This window comes from Harpia harpyja, chromosome Z, assembly GCF_026419915.1.
Source record: "Harpia harpyja isolate bHarHar1 chromosome Z, bHarHar1 primary haplotype, whole genome shotgun sequence".
Taxonomy (NCBI): domain Eukaryota; kingdom Metazoa; phylum Chordata; class Aves; order Accipitriformes; family Accipitridae; genus Harpia; species Harpia harpyja.
This window is the reverse complement of record NC_068969.1, coordinates 92,673,440-92,692,431: the sequence shown is the minus strand read 5'-3', so window position 1 is coordinate 92,692,431 and position 18,992 is coordinate 92,673,440. Positions and strand designations below refer to the sequence as shown.

General features: G+C 39.7%; 1 protein-coding gene across 14 annotated transcripts in view; it reads left to right on the top strand.

The window, feature by feature from the left end:
- MAST4 (microtubule associated serine/threonine kinase family member 4) overlaps positions 1–18,992 on the top strand; it is a 319,996-nt gene that overhangs the window by 289,923 nt on the left and 11,081 nt on the right. For 11 of the 14 annotated variants that reach the window (XM_052776788.1, XM_052776787.1, XM_052776786.1 and 8 more), the window contains 10 exons: positions 735–873; positions 1,940–2,072; positions 2,767–2,932; positions 5,916–6,017; positions 10,099–10,221; positions 10,466–10,578; positions 12,538–12,665; positions 12,768–13,000; positions 14,889–15,089; positions 17,967–18,196. In XM_052776788.1, coding sequence (XP_052632748.1) covers positions 735–873; positions 1,940–2,072; positions 2,767–2,932; positions 5,916–6,017; positions 10,099–10,221; positions 10,466–10,578; positions 12,538–12,665; positions 12,768–13,000; positions 14,889–15,089; positions 17,967–18,196 — 1,568 coding nt within the window. The remainder of the gene's footprint in view (positions 1–734; positions 874–1,939; positions 2,073–2,766; positions 2,933–5,915; positions 6,018–10,098; positions 10,222–10,465; positions 10,579–12,537; positions 12,666–12,767; positions 13,001–14,888; positions 15,090–17,966; positions 18,197–18,992) is intronic. The other 3 variants (XM_052776790.1, XM_052776789.1, XM_052776798.1) reach the window with 1 other exon arrangement.

Here is an 18,992-nt window from a genome sequence, read left to right as displayed (position 1 = left end):
AAGAAAAATAACCCATGTAGTACTTGCATTAGAAAGGCCTCCGGTGTGTCCTCTGTACTCTGGCAAATACAGATTTAGGATCTAAATCCAACAGTCATTTTCCCAGTCATTATCTCCCAGTGAGAGTTTGTAAAACACTTGTGCTCCAGCTATAATGGGAAATAACTGCTCTTTGAATAAGTTCCTCATAGACTGTAATTATAAGTGTCCTGGCATTCAAAGTTCATGTGGAAATGCTGTTTGCTTTTCTGGAGTTCAGATTTTCTTTAGTACATGTTGGGGTATTTGTAATATTTGTAATAGTTATTTTTACAAAGAAAGAAGGAAGAGGAAGCAATTTGAAAAGGTGCTGATGCTGAAGGAGGACAGTGGACAGAGGCAGTGCAAGATGAGATACCCAGGCTGTGGTTGTGTGGGCTTTCTTGTTTTGATATCTGCACCTCCCCCCCACCCCACCCCCACCCCCCCACCCCCCCCACCCCCCTTTTTTTTTTTTTGGAAGTAGCAGCACAGACTTTATTGGTTTCCAGCTGAACCCTTGTATTACTTGCTCCCAGCTTCACACTGTGTTTCCACTACAGTTGTTGGTGTGGTTACCTGTTCAGTTGAATCATTTGACTGGAAAATAAACATTTATGACTACAGTTTGTGTCTCTTTCTGCAGCATATATGGATTATACTGAGACACCTCAGAATTTATAGTGTCATCTGGAACATTTGTCCTGTTTTCACAGGTGGAGACTGTGCTACTTTGATGAAGAATATGGGTCCCTTACCTGTAGACATGGCAAGGATGTACTTTGCAGAGACTGTTCTGGCCTTGGAATACCTTCATAATTATGGAATTGTACACAGGGATTTGAAACCAGACAAGTATGTGTATAGAATATAACCAAAAGAGGACTTTGAAATGGTTAGATAAAACATGAAAGGTGTAAACTTGCTTTGAATGTTTTTGAAATTTTTTTTTAATGAATGTTATATAGATTCACAATTTCTGCACAGTATTTGAATTTTCTTTACCTGCAGTTACAGAAAATGTGTTTTTTCCAAAAGAGCTCTTTAAAATTTTCTGTCTTTAGGATGGAAGAGGCTATTAGAGTAGCTAAAAAAAAAAAAAAAAAAGTACTTCTGGCTGAAATGAAGGGAAATGCATTTTGGTCATTACGGAAAACGTCTTTCAAAGTATGCTTAAAACACTGTTTAATACAAAGTATCATCAACTTGCAGATATTTGCATATATGAAGACAAGATTGACCAGATTTGGAAATCTTTCCTGTTACATGTTTTGGGGTTTTTTTTTTTCAATATTTAGAAATACAATATTGCTCCTGTACATGTAAATAACATTACAGCAAGTAGCTGCAGTAAAAAGTATGGCAGTTGCAGCTCCATTAATCTTCTTCCTGTTTCACATTTTAAATCAAAAAAACAAACAAACAACCACCCCCCCCAACCAAACCAAACAGAATTGCAGTCATGTCTGTTGAATGACAATACCTTCATAGCACGATACCTCAGGCCAGTGTAGTATTAGTTACTAACTTAATACCAGAGGTTTTTTCAAATTAATGACCCAGCTTGTTACAGACAGAAAATGTTCACCTCACTTCAAAAGCAACATTTATTCTGTTCTTGGTCTTTCAGATGATGACTGTTTCTTTTTCTTCAAAGCATCTAGCGTTCAGCTCTCAACACTTCTATGGTTCTATAAGATGTATTATTGCATATAAAAAGTTTGTTTACATCTGATAATAATAGTAACATGTAAGACTGTCAGATTTTTAACCCGTTTATTTTGTACCTGGTTAAATTACTTTTTAAGCTGTCTTTATATTTTTTTGCAGTGCTAATGAAACATTTTCCTCCAAGTATAATAATGATAAGCACATAATGTTGAATTATATCACAGTAACTTGAGATCATTCTAATTTTCAGTTTATTGGTAACATCCATGGGCCATATAAAGCTTACAGACTTTGGCCTGTCAAAGGTGGGGCTAATGAGTTTGACAACCAATCTCTATGAGGGTCACATTGAGAAGGATGCCAGAGAATTCCTTGACAAACAAGTAAGACACAGCCTTTTTCATTTCTACATTGAGTGTTCAAATGAAGTGATGTTTTGCCAGCAGAATGTACCGTAATACTATATAAACTGTTGTTACTTCTGCATTGATGTTTGAATTGCATATGTCAGTTACTTTTACTGATGCCCTGCAGATTATTCTAGGCTTCTTTCTTTCTGCATTAGGATCTATTAGTAAGATGAACAACCTAATTGTGTGCAAGTGAATCTGTGAGAGACACAAATGGAAAACTGTTTTTATAAGGAATTCAGAAGTCTCAGCAGAGTACTTGTGGAGCTCATGATGCATTGTACAACCAAGGGTGCTAAAATCCTTGCTATGGCCCATTTCCCTTTAAGCATGCCTCATTACCATTGCTCACAATCTGTTCACTGTAAAAGTTACTTAAGATAAAACCATCACAACTTTCATGTAAAAATAAGGATATGTTTAAGTTAAGGAAGGTGTTTGCTGTAATGGACTCCCGTGTATGAAATGCAAACTGTCCTTTGCATGACAGATATGCAAATGTTGATTATGTTGCCTGTAAATGTAGCTAGGTCATTCTAAAAACATTGGCTGTTACGCAAGCATTTTTTCCATGTTTCCATATTATTTTACACTTCAAGAATTATAAATGAGGTGACATAGCCCAATTAGACTTGTTTTACCATCATGCTTCTTTTCTTTCTTTTAGGTCTGTGGTACACCGGAATACATAGCTCCTGAAGTGATACTGAGACAGGGTTATGGAAAACCAGTGGACTGGTGGGCTATGGGAATTATCCTTTATGAATTTCTTGTTGGGTGTGTGCCATTCTTTGGAGATACACCAGAAGAGCTGTTTGGACAAGTAATCAGTGGTGAGGATCATCACAAAACTCCCCAGATTTCTTAGCTTGCTGTGAAACATTTCAGTTTCGGTTAATAGTAAAGATATTTACAAGTTTACTGATAGACTAGGTTTTCAAACCAGTTTTGCTGAAAAACCCACCATTATTCTAATATTGTAATAGACAATTTGCTGTCAAAGCAATAAGAGTATATTTGGATTAAAAACTGTATACTGTTGCTAAGTACAGAAATGCAGTAAGGTAGAGCACAGTGGTTAAGCTGCACTGTTTGAAAAAAGCAGTATTGGTAGAAAACTAGTGCCACTATGGCACAGCAATTTCAGTCTTTAATAAAGAAATCATACCAGAGAAGAAACGGTTAAAATAAATTTGCATAAATGGGAAAATGCCTCATGGCACAATAAAGAAATTAACAAAGTTGTAATAAAACCCTAAAACAAATGTCTCCCGAATAATAAATAATGAGAAAGAGAAGGAAACAAATTCAATTCACAGATTGTTAATGATTTCATTGCTGATTGTTGTAGTGTAATGTTATTTCTGTAGCAGCTGTTGTTCTTCCATTTAAAATTCAATAACCTTTTAGATCTTAACCTGCAAGCTGACCCTAAGTATTGTTATGTGGCTTGTGGCAAAACTGAATGATAATTAAACAGAATTGTTTACTATCCTACCTGCTGTTTCCATAAATTACCCAGATGCATACATGTAGAGGGCCTCTATTTATGCCAAAAGTTTAACAGAATGGCACCTCTGTTACTGAGTATTTCCCAGTCTGTTTTACGGTCTGCTTAAAAGTTCTAGTACCTAAGACAAAAAAACCCAAACCCAAGCATACAAAAAAACCAACAGAAACAAAATTAACCGCACCTCTGGTTCTTTATTATCTGAGAATGCAACAAATCCCCTCTTGTACTTAAGGAGACACTCTGTCATCTTGCTTTCCTCCATCTCTGAAGCTGAAAGCCAGACTTGTTTGTAAACTTTAATGAAATGGATTTGTGAGTTGCCTCTAGTATGTGACCTCTTTATACAACATCCTAGCTGTTCATGCATTTATAACCATGTTGTTTTCTGATGTGATATGCTGAGGCCTGAGTGGCAAGGAGAATCAACTGTTTAATTAACACAAGCAGCAAATGCTGGCTTTGTTCTGGATGCCTCATGGCTGCAATGCATATTCATGCTTTATTTTCCAAATTACATTTAAACTGCAGTGGAAGCTGTAGGCAGGCAAACATGGAAATAACTCATGTTTTTATTGCATTTCCAGACACATGCACATGTGTTTTTATCTTTATGCTCTCTGGGAGAAGGGGAGGGAATAGTCTAAAATTAATGACAAAATTTGCACTTTAGACTTTATTTTGCATGTGGCATTAATTTTATGTTTTGTAAAACAAATTGTCATGGGTTACAATCTAGCTGATACTTACGTAAATAACTTCATCTGTTTGAATGTGTCCATTTATCTTCCAGAAATTATGAGTAGAAGTGTATGTTTGTAAACCTGATCTATTCCCACTCACTCTCCAAGGCTGTTTGTCAGCTTAGTTTCTTGGTTTGATGTTGACTTGTCAGTTTCTTTTTTAATTTAAATATCCTAACTTAGTGAAATCATTATTACTATCAGGATCTGCAGGAGAACTCTTTTGTTGGGTAAGTTTCCTGTGCTGAAATATATGCTGCCCTTGTATTCAACTGTAAAAACCATGTTAAAGAACCCAAACTATAGCCTAGACTTTTACTCCAGTTTCTGTGGGTGAAATCTGCGTCTACTTGGAAATCTACTTTAAAATCTTGCTCCCTCATTTTACCTCCCTCCTTCTTCATTGTAGGTTGCCTTTCCTGCCCCCAAGTTGTGTGAGTACAACTGTGGGAGGCCTCAGTGTACCAAGTTAGATGCCTAAAATGATTGGGGTTAAAAATAATGCTCCAGAAACAGGTTACATTTCATGCCTGTTTATTTCAGTAGCTTTCCTTAAACTCTGAAATACAAAGGTTAAACTTGTGTGTAGCTTCTGATGGTTATTTCTGTAGTGATGATCAGTTCAAAGAAAGAGTCTGGATCATATAGTGATGACAAAATCCTTAACAGCCTTCTATATTTCCTGAGCTCTTAGCATTCTGTTTCTCTGACACCAAAATCCTTGTACCTCCCCAGAAACTTCTGCAGAGTTTTGTCTAAATATTACATTTGTGGAGGCAGGTTCAGCTAAAGATCAGACAAAACTTGCTATGTAAGCTGTTATAAAGTTAATGTGCATACTGAAACTGGCACACTGAAACTGGCACAATTTTCCATTGTTTAATTTAAATGAAAGTTTGGTGGAATTTTTATTCAGCCTTACCTGAATACTGCAGGGTTTACTGTCTTGATTACATTGTTTAGGTCCAACTTGCTATGAAGTGCAAAAAGCCTTAGTAGTATAAGAGTCAGCAGAGTGAGGTGGTTTTCCTCTGAAGTATGAGACACTTGGAAGAAAGCTCCGTTGGCGTGTATCTCTCCAAAGCAGAGTCCGATACCTCGGCCCTTAGTCATGGGATTAATGACTTCAGTTAGTCTACTAATATCAGAGAAAGATTACAGATGTGACTAGTGACTGCTGGGTCAGGTCAGCTCTATCCATCTTAACAGCAGTTTCCATGAACATAACTAAAATTTAAACCATGATTTTGGGGGAGCAGGGAGTGTGCAAATTGTGCTAATATTTTGCAATAGTTTTCCATGAGCCAAGCATTCCTGTATCCTCTTGTTAAACACTTTTGGGTTAAAGGATACTTCCAAGGAAAATGGGAACATAATATGCTTATGGAGTCTGTATATAGAGAGTATAAAAATAGGAAGTAATTGGTATGCAACAGAGAGCAACTTGAAAAAGTTGCCTTTACTCTGACTTTACTGTTAGCTCACTACGAGAGCTTTCATGCAGTTTCTGCTGAATGTTGGGATCAGACTTCAGTAATAACAAACAACTTTCTGTTTTGCTAGATGAAATCAACTGGCCTGAAAAGGATGAAGCACCACCGCCAGATGCTCAGGATCTGATTACCCTGCTGCTCAGGCAGAATCCTCTGGAAAGACTGGGAACAGGTTAGAAGGCAATATTTTAAATCGGTAGTGTGCTAGAAATAGCTTCTAGATTCTGCATTGGCAGCTTTTGTTCACATATTTGTTTTGCCTGGGAAACATCTGTCAGGGCAAGTAGCATGACAACATGCTATTATAGCAGAGGGTATTTTATAGATTCAGACCAGTAATATGAGCTTAACAAAATAATGACTGTCCTTTTTTCAGAGTTCACATGTGGGCATTCACATTTACTCTTCTCTTAATTTGATGAATAAAACAGAAACTTCTCAAAGACCCAGTTAGCCGCTGGATGGGGTTCCTTCGTGAATACAGTGTTAAATAACTAAACACAGAAATAGAGAAGGGGAATCAATACACAACTGATGCTTCCGTTTTCAGAAGTGTCTTAGCCTGGCAAATTAGTTCCTCCAGGCATTAGGGTGGGTGATGAGTACTCGAACTAAATATTCAGAAATGACTGTCTGAGCTTGTGTTGTGAAAGGTCTTGTCATTCTCATTCAGCAAGCACTACTACCTTGCATGGAAAAGAATAAAACCAAAAGTGTGAATGTTAAGGAAGTAAATGGATATCTGTAAGAACACAAGCTGCCAGCTTATGCCACTGTGGTCATTCCATTTCAAGAGAACAACCTGGTATGTGGTATTAGGAGCAGTTAGCCTGTGTAGGCTAATGAAAGCACTATGCATTTATGTAATAGTGTTTATTTGTTAGTTGATGGAGCCAGATTTATTTGGGAATTGGGTGAGATACAGTAATGAAGAATATTGCACATGATTTTTAAAGTGTTAATGTATGGGAACCCTAGTCACTGTGTCTGCCATCCCGCTGGACAAAGCACTATGTAAACACAGCAAAGAAGGCCTCCTACATAAAAGAGCTCAAACAAAAGGTATAGTTTTATATATAGTGAACACTGTATGCCACGAATATAAATACCTTGGGGATGCTACAGAAACCAAGTGGCAGGTTGAGTCAGCATTAGAGTACTTGGAAAATTCCTAGCAGAACTGAGTCCAGTGATCAGATTGTGCTGCATATTTTTAGAGTTAATGTAAAAAGGAGCTTTAGGAATCAGTTTACAACTGGCCTTGCCACAGCCAGTCAGGGGGAACGTGAGTATAACCCAGACCCAAAGTACTATTGACGTGGTCCCAAAAGACAGGTCTTCCTTTGGGACATGATGACGTGACTGAGATGAGTGAACTGCGTGTTCCTTGCTCCCTGAGCGTCTGAGATCTGTGTGAACAGCCCTTAGACTTCTCTCTAGCTGATGGTCTGGAGTATGTGGCATCCAGCAAAGTTTGTTGTTTGTTCTCCCTTGCCCTGTGTTGAACAAGTTAAGAGTGAGGGAGGTGTCATGCCCCAGTCAGCTTCTCCACTTGCTGCCTGCTTCATCTGCAAAGGGCACCACTGCCAAAAGCAAAACGGAAGAGCCACAATTAGTTCCATTCCCTTAAGTATACTCCTTTCAGGCATTGTTGTTTTGTTGCCAGGATACTTTTTCCTGGTAAACACAGTGTTAATTCAAGACCTTCACCTTGTGAGAGGCTGGATCAGAAGTAGATTGCAAATTCTGCCTCTTTTGCTACAGCTGGTTGAGAAAGTGAATTGACTAGAATGAGGCTGGCTTAACTACTGTTAATGGTCAGTGCCACCACATGGAGCATCTGTGCAGCTCATTTATGGGCTGATTTGACTGTCCATGGTGTCTCAAGAGCTGGCAGTCTGACGAAGGAAGTTGGGCAGCCATTTATTTGAAGCACAGAAGGGTGTTTAGAAACTGCAACAAAGTTGGGGGTTTTTTAAGTGTCAGAAGCAACTCACAGGAACTGAGGCTGCAATGTGACAGGTCCCACAGGGGCACTGGAAAATAACAGTTTATCCCAGGCTCCACCATGCATTTCAAATGACAGCCCTATCTGTTTAATACGTATTAGCTAGTTGTGTAACACTCCATGAAAATTGTAATTGTGTATTTGCTCAGGAGACCTGAGTGGCATAGTCAAGTTGAAAGAAGAGAGAGAGATACTATACTTGTTTTGAAGAAGGAAAATGATAGAAAAAAAGACCTCTTTGGGTTTGAAGTGTCTGATACCAATCAAGAATTACACAATTCTGATGTAATATCCCATTACTGTGCTCAGAGAAATGTTCACTCCTTGGCTAGTGACTTAAAATGAGATGTGATTTTGGGAAGATTTGGCTTTTATGAATTTTTCCCTGGTGCAGTCAGAAAAGCAAAGAATCCAACATAGAAATCTTGACACTCAGAGACCAATCCTGGATACTTCACACTTCTTCTATGGCTCTCTCCTGACTTGGCCTTGACATAGGGGAGTTTGTGCTGTATCCATGTGGTAGGTTGACCCTGGCTGACCACCAGGTGCCCACCAATCTGCTCTATCACTCCCCCTCCTTAGCTGGACAGGGGAGAGAAAATACAGTGAAAGGCTTGTGGGTCGAGATGAGGACAGATCACTCAGCAATTACCGTCACGGGCAAAACAGACTCAACTCAGGGAAATGAATTTAATTTTTTGCCAATTAACAATGGAGTAGGATAATGAGAAATAAGAACAAATCTAAAAACACCTTCCCCCCACCCTTCCCTTCTTCTCGGGCTTAATTTTACTCCTGATTTTCTCTACCTCCTCCCCACCAGCAGCACAGGGGGATGGGGAATAGGGGTTGTGGTCCGTTCATCACACATTGTCTCTGCTGCTCCTTCCTCCTCGGGGGGAGGACTCTTCATTCTTCCCCTGCTCCAGTGTGGCGTCCCTTCCATGGGCTGCAGTCCTTCAGGCACAGACTGCTCCAGCGTGGGTCCCCCGCAGGGTCACAAGTCCTGCCAGAAAACCTGCTCCAGCGTGGGCTCCTCTCTCCACGGGGCCGCACGTCCTGCCAGGAGCCTGCTCCAGCACGGGCTTCCCACGGGGTCGCAGCCTCCTTCAGGCATCCACCTGCTCCGGTGTGGGGTCCTCCATGGGCTACAGATGGATGTGTGCTCCACGGTGGACCTCCATGGGCTGCAGGGGGACAGCCTGCCTCACCATGGTCTTCCCACGGGCTGCAGGGGAATCTCTGCTCTGGCACCTGGAGCACCTCCTCCCCCTCCTTCTTCACTGACCTGGGTGCCTGCAGGGTTGTTTTCTCTCACATGTTATCACTCCTGTCTCCAGCTGCTGTTGTGCAGCATTTTTTTTACCCTTTTGTAAACATGTTATCACAGAGGTGCTACCAACGTCACTGATGGCCTTAACTTTGGCCAGCAATGGGTCTGTCTTGGAGCTGGCTGGCATTGGATTTATCAGACATGGGGGAAGCTTCTGGCATCTTCTCACAGAAGCCACCCCTGCAGCCCCTGCCGCTACCAAAACCATACAGTGTAAACCGAATACAATCAAGTTGGCAGTAACTCTTGCTGCTGCAGGTTACCTGTTCAGTTTTTAGAATTAGATTTATGTTTACTAACATCCTCGCCCACCTCCCTAGGACAAAAATTCCAGTATTTCATTGTGTTCTTATAGTTGTTTCTTAACTTGAAACTAGTGTAATTGTTCTACACACATTATAAAAAGTAGGCAGTAATCGATAAGAAGATAAATGATGAGGTACTTCATACAGAATCATGTATTACTGCCATAAAAGACCAAAAGGAGCTCCTGGACAGTAATGCTATTTACACTGAGCAACTACTAAGAATCGTTCTTCCTTACTTTCTAACTTGTACTTACTCATTTAGTGCACATTTTTGATGATTACTACTACAACTGATGCATTCTGACTAATGTGTAGCTGACAGATAATACTTAGTATATCTAGAAAAATAGGAATGTTGAAAGGGGGGGAAGATGATAATGCAATGCTGCCACTGTTAAAGAAATGGCAACAACGAAACAGGGACAGGGACTTGCTCTGACAGGTTTAGGAGATTCTAGTGGAAATGGGTAGTAGATGTTCCTGCCCACAGGGATGACTATGCCTTTCCATGATAATTTGCATTTTTTTGGCCGGGGTTTAGTTGAGTTAATGTCAGAGAATTTGGTATGATTTGCTCAGTGTTTTTCTCTGGCTCCCCCAGGTGGTGCATATGAAGTAAAGCAGCATCAGTTCTTCAGGAGCCTTGACTGGAACAGCCTGCTGAGGCAGAAAGCAGAATTTATTCCACAATTGGAGTCTGAAGATGACACAAGTTATTTTGACAGTAGGTGTTTGATGGTATTAAAAAAATGTGATGAATGCCTTGTTTAAATAATTACTGCCTTTGACTTTTGCTTACTGCTTTGAACATCTCCTTTATCAGAACCACTGGCAGCTTGCAAATTCACTGGTAGTTTGACATTTCAGCAGAAATAATCTTAAGATTAAAATTACACTTTTAGTTAATTTTAATGCTTGGTACCCGATCTTCCTGATAAATTCAAATAGTTTATTTCCCTTGACTGTAGCTCGTTCTGAGAAATACCACCATATGGAAACTGAGGAAGAAGATGATACTAATGATGAAGACTTTAATTTGGAGATAAGACAGTTTTCCTCATGTTCACACAGATTTTCAAAAGTAAGTAAAAATTGCTGTAATATTAGTATGTATTGTGTACATAAACATTTTGCTAGTTTTATGGAGTTTGGAAATATTAGATATGGAAGAGGTGTATAGGGGATTGTTTCTTCAACAAATGTTAACTGAAATTGAGCAAGAATTAAGTGCATTCCATTAAATCAAAACATGGGAAGATTCTGTAGGAAAGTCATTTCTTGAATCCTTAAGAAGGTAACAGAAAATTGTATAAATAGGTTGGTATTTTCTGTAGACAATTCATAATAGCATAACAAAGTATATGGAAACTGTTCTGTTAAATGCTAATGCATGTTTCTTACATTGTTTTCCTTGTACATAGTTTGCATGTTGCTCCAGTTGTGTGCTAGGTATCTTGCAGGTGATGGCATAACAAAGATTACGTTACTAGCCTATAGTAGCTATTAATTAAATGACATTAGACTGAAGGGAAAAAGCTGTCATGGTTAAAGTCATGGTTAGCATGTGATTTGATCAAGGAGAGATGTGGATTTGAGAGAGTGATTTGCATGCTGTGAATTGAAGGTAAAGCTGACTGTCCAAAGGGTAGTATACTTGAGTAGTTGAGAGCTAATTAATGCTGGGCAAAGGATACTAGTAGGAGCAGAGTAGACACGCTCAGGAAATACTGTGGAGGGTAAATTGGCAGGAACTAATGGAAGTGGAATGCCTAATGAGCATGCTTTTAGTCTTAACATAGCATCCAGCAGTGATTTTCAAAAGCTTTCTGCTTAAGTTTCTTTAACCTACTTTAGGAACTGTTTAAAGGCATTTGGAAACTCTATGTTTCTCTTGTTTGTCCTGGGTTATGCTTTAAGGAATCGGTGGATCTTATGCTGGCTCTGCAGTATCACATACATATTGTACCTGTGATAGCATGGAAGAGCAGAGACAGGAATCATGGATGTAGTTATCCTCATTCTATGTAAACTCCTTGTTTTGACTTGGTGGTACGTTTCAAATTCAGATACTGGTAAATGACTTGGTCTCTTTCGGGGTAATTTGAACAAGAGGCAATGGGCACAAACTGATACACAGGAAGTTCTGTCTGAAAACAAGGAAACACTTTTTTACTCTGAGGGTGATCGAGCACTGGCACAGGCTATCCAGAGGGGTTGTGGAGTCTCAGTCCCTGGAGGTTGTCAAAAGCCAACTGGGTGTGATCCTGACCAAGCAACTCTAGGTGACCCTGCTGGAGCAGAGGGGTTGGACAACATGACCTGCAGAGGTCCCTTCCAACCTCCTTCTGTGATTCTGTGAGCTTCTGTCCTTTTGAAAGCTCTGTACCACAGGAATAGTTTGGTTTGTTAATGTTACACCATTGCATTCTCTACCTGTGCCTCTCAGGCTGTAGAATATAGAGCTGGCAGTTTCTGTGTACTGTTTGTCAGCTAAGCAAACAACAGAGTTCTAATGATCAGAGTTTATTTTTTGTAAATCCTTTAGCCAAGTAATTTATTCTTAACTTCAGAGTTAATTCAGATTAATTTTTCTGCTTTCCACACCTGACTGGTAGATACTAAGCCAGTATCTTAGGGTTAGGGCTTTTTTACCCTGATTGGCTTTATGGTTGTGATTTAATCCAAGATGTCCATTAATCCTGTGACCTAGAGACCCCAAGGCTGTGGATTTTGTTTCTACTCTCTTGGTTCACACAGTGAAATTGGGAGAAAGCTGATGAATTCGTAATGAGAAGAGATGTTATTCATGACCCTGTGTGTGACAAGCCAAGAAAGCAAAATAGGAAAGCATTTTAAGAACACAAACTCTTGGAAATTTAAAAAAAGCTCAAGAAGTTTGAAGTTTGCACTCTGAAATACTGTATAAGCATTTAGAACATGCAGAGTACAACCCAAGATGTGTTTTCCTGCATATCTTTTTATATCATATATGTCTAGTGATAAGTTGGGTTTTTTGTGGGTTTTGTTTTGTCTGTAATAGGTTTTTAGTAGCATAGATCGAATCACTCAAACGCAAGGTGAAGAAAAGGAAGATCCAGGAGACAAACCAAAAACTGTAACACTGCCTTCTGTGGAATCTTTAAGCTGGAGTTCAGAATATTCTGAAATGTAAGTAGAAGGAGGTGCTGGAAGTGGTCCACATCCTGCCTGTCAGGTAGCAGGCCTCCTCCTCTCAGTTACTGCATGAGAGTTTGCTTATTTTTAATGCAGACAACAAATATCTACATCCATCTCCTCTGACACTGAGAGTAGCAGGCAGCGACACAGTTCTGGTTTGCTTCCGAAGTTGGCCATATCAGCCGAAGGAGAACAGGATCATTCCACTGGCTTAGTGGGACCTCGGGATGAACAGGAAAAGCCTGCATTTGTGAGCGAGGAAGTAGTGCAAGATGAACCTGAAGTAACCACTCCAGCAAGTACGATCAGCAGCTCCACGCTATCAGGTAATTCAGTGGGTCTCTTGGCTGATGACATTAGAAAAAGTTGTGGACTTACTTTCTTTAGCAGTAGCATTCATGGATTTAGAAGTCCTGTATTTCAGAACTGCTTTAAAAAAAAGCCATCCCAAGGGGGTCTGGTTTGGGCTCAGGCTCAAGCTAATAAAAATCTCGTGAAGATAGTATGGGAAAGCTTCAACGTTTTTGGAAATGCCAACATCTGATGTTGCCCCACTGACTCTGGAGGGCTGCTAGGCAAGTGAATAGAACGGCGACTTGACTGTAGAGCCTTTACAGGATTCTTCTTGTGGAGAAAAGGAGTCTTAGATCCCTTGAGCACTTAAAGCGCTATTTTTACATATTCCCTGACTGAATTTGGTGATCTTTTGATTGGTCATCCTGGAGTCATTCCAGCTGATCCGTATTGCTGTTTTCTACCACTCTGTGCTGCACCATTGTGTGTTTTTAGTTAAGACATCTCAATGATGTGTGCCTTTCACAGCTGGCAGGGTTTTCTTTGACTTGCGGAAGTCACTTTTGTCATTAGGAATCTAGGAGGGAGTGTTGTAAACCATTCCCTACTTAAATTATTTATTTCCTTTATGCATCCCTCACGTAGCTCAAGTATTTGCATGTGTTTCAGTAGGATCCAGGGCCCTAGCATCTTGCCGGTTTTGTACTTTGAGGAGAGTCTTGTATAACTGTTGAAAGACCTGATACTTAACACAGCTCTAGGCCTTTATCAGTCTCATGATTGTCCATATATAGGTTCCAGTTACCTTCTCTATGCATTTACCTGTCTTCAGCTTATTTCTCTTTTGGACCCCACTGAGTTTTCTCAAGATACCCCTTTATCCCATACCCCTAATTTCCCTTGTAGTCCACATTTTCCTTCCCCTTTCCTCCTCTCCATTTCTGGGAAAATAAATTTCCTCAGGCTCATCCAGCTGTGTGACCATTGCCATCTCCCTCCCCTGTCTGAAACCTTGACTCTGCTGTATCCCAAGTCTTGCTCGCTCCCCCAGCCCTGTGTTATGGTGTTGGCATTAGTACAGCTGTCACAATGATAACTCAAAGCATCTGATCCTCTTCTGTCACTTATCGATTACACTTAAGAGTAATTTCATTTTTCTCTGGTCCATTAGCAACAGGATATTCAGTGTGACCTTAAAGGAATACTAGGAATTATTGCTATGTCTTTAAATAAGTGACCTACCCTTGGTGCTTGTTTCATAAGGTCATACAAATTTCCTGTGACATCTCTGAAAATTTTGAAGAAATCCTGTGCATGTTGTTGACATGACACAAGGCCTTTATGGGTTTTTAAAATTGTTTGAAACATTGTTGTCCTTCCTTCATTCAGTATTGTGGAAGTTCATTACCTGTCATAGACTAAGACCAATGTCGTTGCAATACTGAGTTTAGTGGTGCCAAATATCTTTCTCCTGTATGGTAGAAAACCACCCAAAGAATAAAAGCAAAAGGTAATAATTAAAAATAAAGTTATACTTAATGTTTTAATGATTTTGGAAGAGTTGTTAAGCTGATAGCAACTTATGTAGGATTGGAGCCTTTCATTTACTTTAGGAGGAGTTCACATGAAAAATAAATGTATGATTAGGTTCTCTAAGGTGAGTGCTGCATATTGAGATACCAGGCTTGCTTCAGCTTTGTCTCTTATTTACTTTAGTCAGTGACTACAAAAAACTGTTGCTTCAGTTCAGTCTATTAACATTTATGCATTCTGTAAGTCTGGAGGAATTACTCAGATTTATGTAGTGTTCTTTTATGAACTTGTTAACAGAAAGAAAAATTCCTATCTCACAATTGTACTGTTTGCCCTCCCTAACCCCCAGTTTCCCCTCAATGTGTTTATCCATTCTTCTTTGTACAGTTGGCAGTTTTTCAGAGCACTTAGATCAGATAAATGGAAGAAGTGAGAGTGTGGACAGTACAGATAACTCCTCAAAGCCACCCAGTGAAGTTGCATCTCACATGGCTCGTCAGCGGTTAGAAAGCACAGAGAAAAGGAAGATCTCTGGAAAAGTCACAAAGTCCCTTTCTGCAAGTGCTTTGTCCCTCATGATCCCAGGAGGTAGAGATAAATCTTTTTGTTTGAAATTTCATGATTTATGCATGCTTGATGGTTTATGTCGTAAATGCAAGATTTTGGAGAGTCCAGAATGGATTCTGCATCACACTTTTTTGTTTCTCTTGTTGTTTACATGTGTTACTAGGTGGTGCAATCTCATCAGTGACTTACAGTGGTCACATTACAGCTCAGGGACCTTCTCTGACAGGCAAAAATGTAGCTTAGTAGTGACTACTTTGTGTTTAGCCATATGCATGTCTGTCAGGATGCCAGCTTCAGTCCTTGGCCTATCCTACAGTAGGAGTGTAGCTTAAATTTTAAGTAGCTCAATATGTGCAGCTCCAAGAATAGCTGTTTGTTACAGCAGCACATGCAGCCTGACTCGTTCTCTCTCTGTAAGGAGAGGTGAAATAACCACTGAAGGAAGGAAAGGTGATAACCCAGAGAGAAGTGTCACAAAAGTAGAAGTAGAATGTAGGCTCCTGGTTGTACTACACTGACTTACATGGAGTGCTCAAAATCTGAAGCCAGAAACATTGCTGTAAGTAGGTGGAAGTATAACAGCAGTATTGAGTGTTTCCAGATGAAGCATTGGTGCTTTGCTTTTTAATGGTTCAGAATCAAAGTCCAAATTTCCCAAACTTTGAGGGACTTTTTTGCGAAAGTGGAATTACATCTCAGCTTCACACACTGGCCATATACTGCTTTTAGACCGTAGGAGTAATAGTTAAGTATCTGCTGGTCTGATAACATAACCCTGCACTTGCTCCATATGTTCAAAGTGGCTTTAACAGTAACTTCAGCATGTTGCTTTGAGTCCTCAGGCTAGTGGAGAATTGTATAGTGTTGAAGAGTTGGTTCTGGCTCTCCTCTTAGAATTCACCTGTCCTTGGGTTGTAAAGCACATGTGCCCCTTAATACTTTGGTAAGCAAACAATGTGCTATTGTGCATGTGTTTTGGAGCCCTTGGAGAGGTGAAAGGCCCATCTGATCCCTATTACTGCAGGAATTTCTGATTCACCTCATGTTTTCTACCCTTCTTCACCATACAGTTTAAAGAACAGCGTAGGCTTCCCATGCAGTACCTGTAATTCCAGCCCCTAGCCATGAGGATTTTTTAATGAGATAAGTCAAGAGGAAAATGTTGGGTCTTGGTTAAAGAGGAATATTTTGCCCCTGCTTGAAGGAGGACAACTAGGTGACAATGAAAAGAATACTTAGGATTTCTGTGATGCTGTCTGAATGTGAATGATCATTCTGACAAAATGCATGAGAGATGAAGGTGACTTTATTTTTACAATGAGAAAGATAGTGACCATGTGCTCAGCCTGTTCAGGGCAGTATTGACACTGAATACTGCAAGTGGCTTGCAAACACTCTGGGCTTGTTCCTTGTGTAGACTCTTTCTTCCAAATAATGTTTCTCTCCCAAATGTCTTAAGTGTTTTTGTGGTATACCCCTGTAACAGCATCATGGTTATTTTTTCTGCTTGTAGAGGGCCTGTAGTGCATGCTTATTACTGAGATTGGCTATCACAGGAGCATGATATACACATAGGTAACTACAGAGCCAAGTAACACTCAAGAGTTATTCATCAGTTTGTATTCTAGTAGTTCTTTCACAGCTGTCGAGTAAGAATCACTAAGTTCAGAGATGATATAGACTGAGTTACCATGCTTATTAAACTACAGTTTTCTTTCAGTTTAATCTCAGCATCATTCTATAAAATCCAAACGTAGATTTGTCTACACCTAGAAATGCTGTCATTGTATCTATATCAACCAAAATACTGTATGTTAGCTGTACTTAATACTGTACAAAAACCCGACTTTGTTCATGGTTATCCATAAAATAAACTATAGCAACAGATGGCCAGTGTTCCCGACCTGAGTCATTTAGCTGAGAGTCACAGGACTTGTCCCACAGGAGCGGACAATCTGGGCATGTTTCAGAGCCAGAGGGTGACAGTGACAGCCCCCTCAGGGCATGGCTATTCTGTGGGATTTCAGCATTAACCCAGTGATACCAACCTCTGGGAGCCTCTCGTGACTCACATCCAGGGAGTAGCACCGCTGCTGTCAAAGCATATCTGCCCTCGCATGACATGGCTTGGCATGAACACCAAACCTGGAACCTTTCTGAGCTGCATTCCTTTGCAAAGCTGTCACCCTGTTACAGTCATCAAAGTGTGTTTTATTTATGCTGCTGCAATTGTGTTTACATTTGCACAAACATGAGCATATAGTGCTTTCAAAACAATGAAATGAAACAAAGCCATAATGGATATTGTTGTCGCAAGAAATTCTTGTGGTCTTACATGATGTAGCAGAATGTAGAAAGGGAGGCTTGGTACAAGAATAAGTTCCTGTCCTATGTACCAGTTAGATATTGTAGTTTAATTACAGTAGTCTTTATCTGTACCTACATAAAACTGAAACCAAAAAAACAACTAGCGCTTTGTTTAGCACTGCTGGTTGATTTGGGGGGTGGTTTTGGGTGTACTCACAATAACATCTGCTACCAGACTCTGATTTTCTTCTCATGAGTGTTAGGAACAGGCTGAGAATTGTTCTTTTGGAGTTCACAATGAGTGTGTTTCCTGTCTAAAAGGAAAAAGCATTCTACATTTAACAAGTTAACTCTTGCATTAAAACATATAGTTTACACTACAAGGTAAGAAATTTAGTTCTAAGATCTGGTTATTGGTTAAACTTCTCATTCACTAAGATACACACTGACTAAGGAGGAGAGAGTTTTTGTGCAAAGGCAATGATGTATTTTGACACAAAGACGTCATAAAACTAAGCCAGTTCCCTGTTCTGTGTCTGTATTTGTGTGTGCTCAGAATGTACTCTGATAGGCAGATTTTTTTTCTTCCAGATGTGTTTGGTGTTTCTCCTTTGGGAAGTCCTATGTCTCCTCATTCCCTATCATCTGATCCTTCATCCTCCCGAGATTCATCTCCCAGCCGTGATTCATCGATTGCTGCTGCAAGTCCTCATCAACCAATAGTAATTCACAGTTCAGGAAAAAAGTATGGCTTCACCATCCGAGCAATCAGGGTTTATGTGGGTGACAGTGATATCTACACTGTGCACCATGTTGTTTGGGTAAGATAATACGTTTTTTTGCTTATATACAGCCAAAGAAAACTGTAATGATGCATTTGCTTTTGATTTTTGTACCTATGGTATCTGTTTGTTGACAATTACTGTGTAAATTAGAATGAAATTTGTGCCTGTACACAAAACCAATGTTGGCTGTAGGGATGACACAAGCCACCTTTGGCAGAGGTGGTACCTACATATGTTGTTGACCTTCTGCATGGGTCACTTTCACTTTTGGGAAATTTGGCAATTGTGAACAGCCATGTCTAAGTTCAGAGTACTGCAGCTTAGAAAACCAAAGGGGTGGTGCAGCCCCTCTTTTATTGAGGGCAGGATCTGCAAAACTAGGAGACTGTAAACAGAAATTGTTGAAATATACATGGAGTTTATTAAACCACATCAGCTGAGGGATTCCTGAAAGTTAACAGTGTTTTACTAGACACAAGTAGGCTGATTTCAAGCACTGACTTTCTTCTGTATAGAAATGTGCAAATCATTTGGAATTGTGAATACCTTTGAGGATTCTGTGGCACAGGAAAAAGACTGACTGTCTTGGATAAATCAAGTATTTTTCATCCTGTGTTCACTACTGATTTGAATGAAGTGGGAGACAGGCTAAAGGAAGAAACAGCAGTTCTTGCATTTAATTGGTTATCAACTTCCGTAATTGTAAAAGAAATATATATTTATGTAAATATATATGTATTTATATTTATTTTATAATTGAGGTTGATAACAAGTTACATATTTTATATCATTTATATTTTATACACACATAAATAGTGTGTGCATATGAACT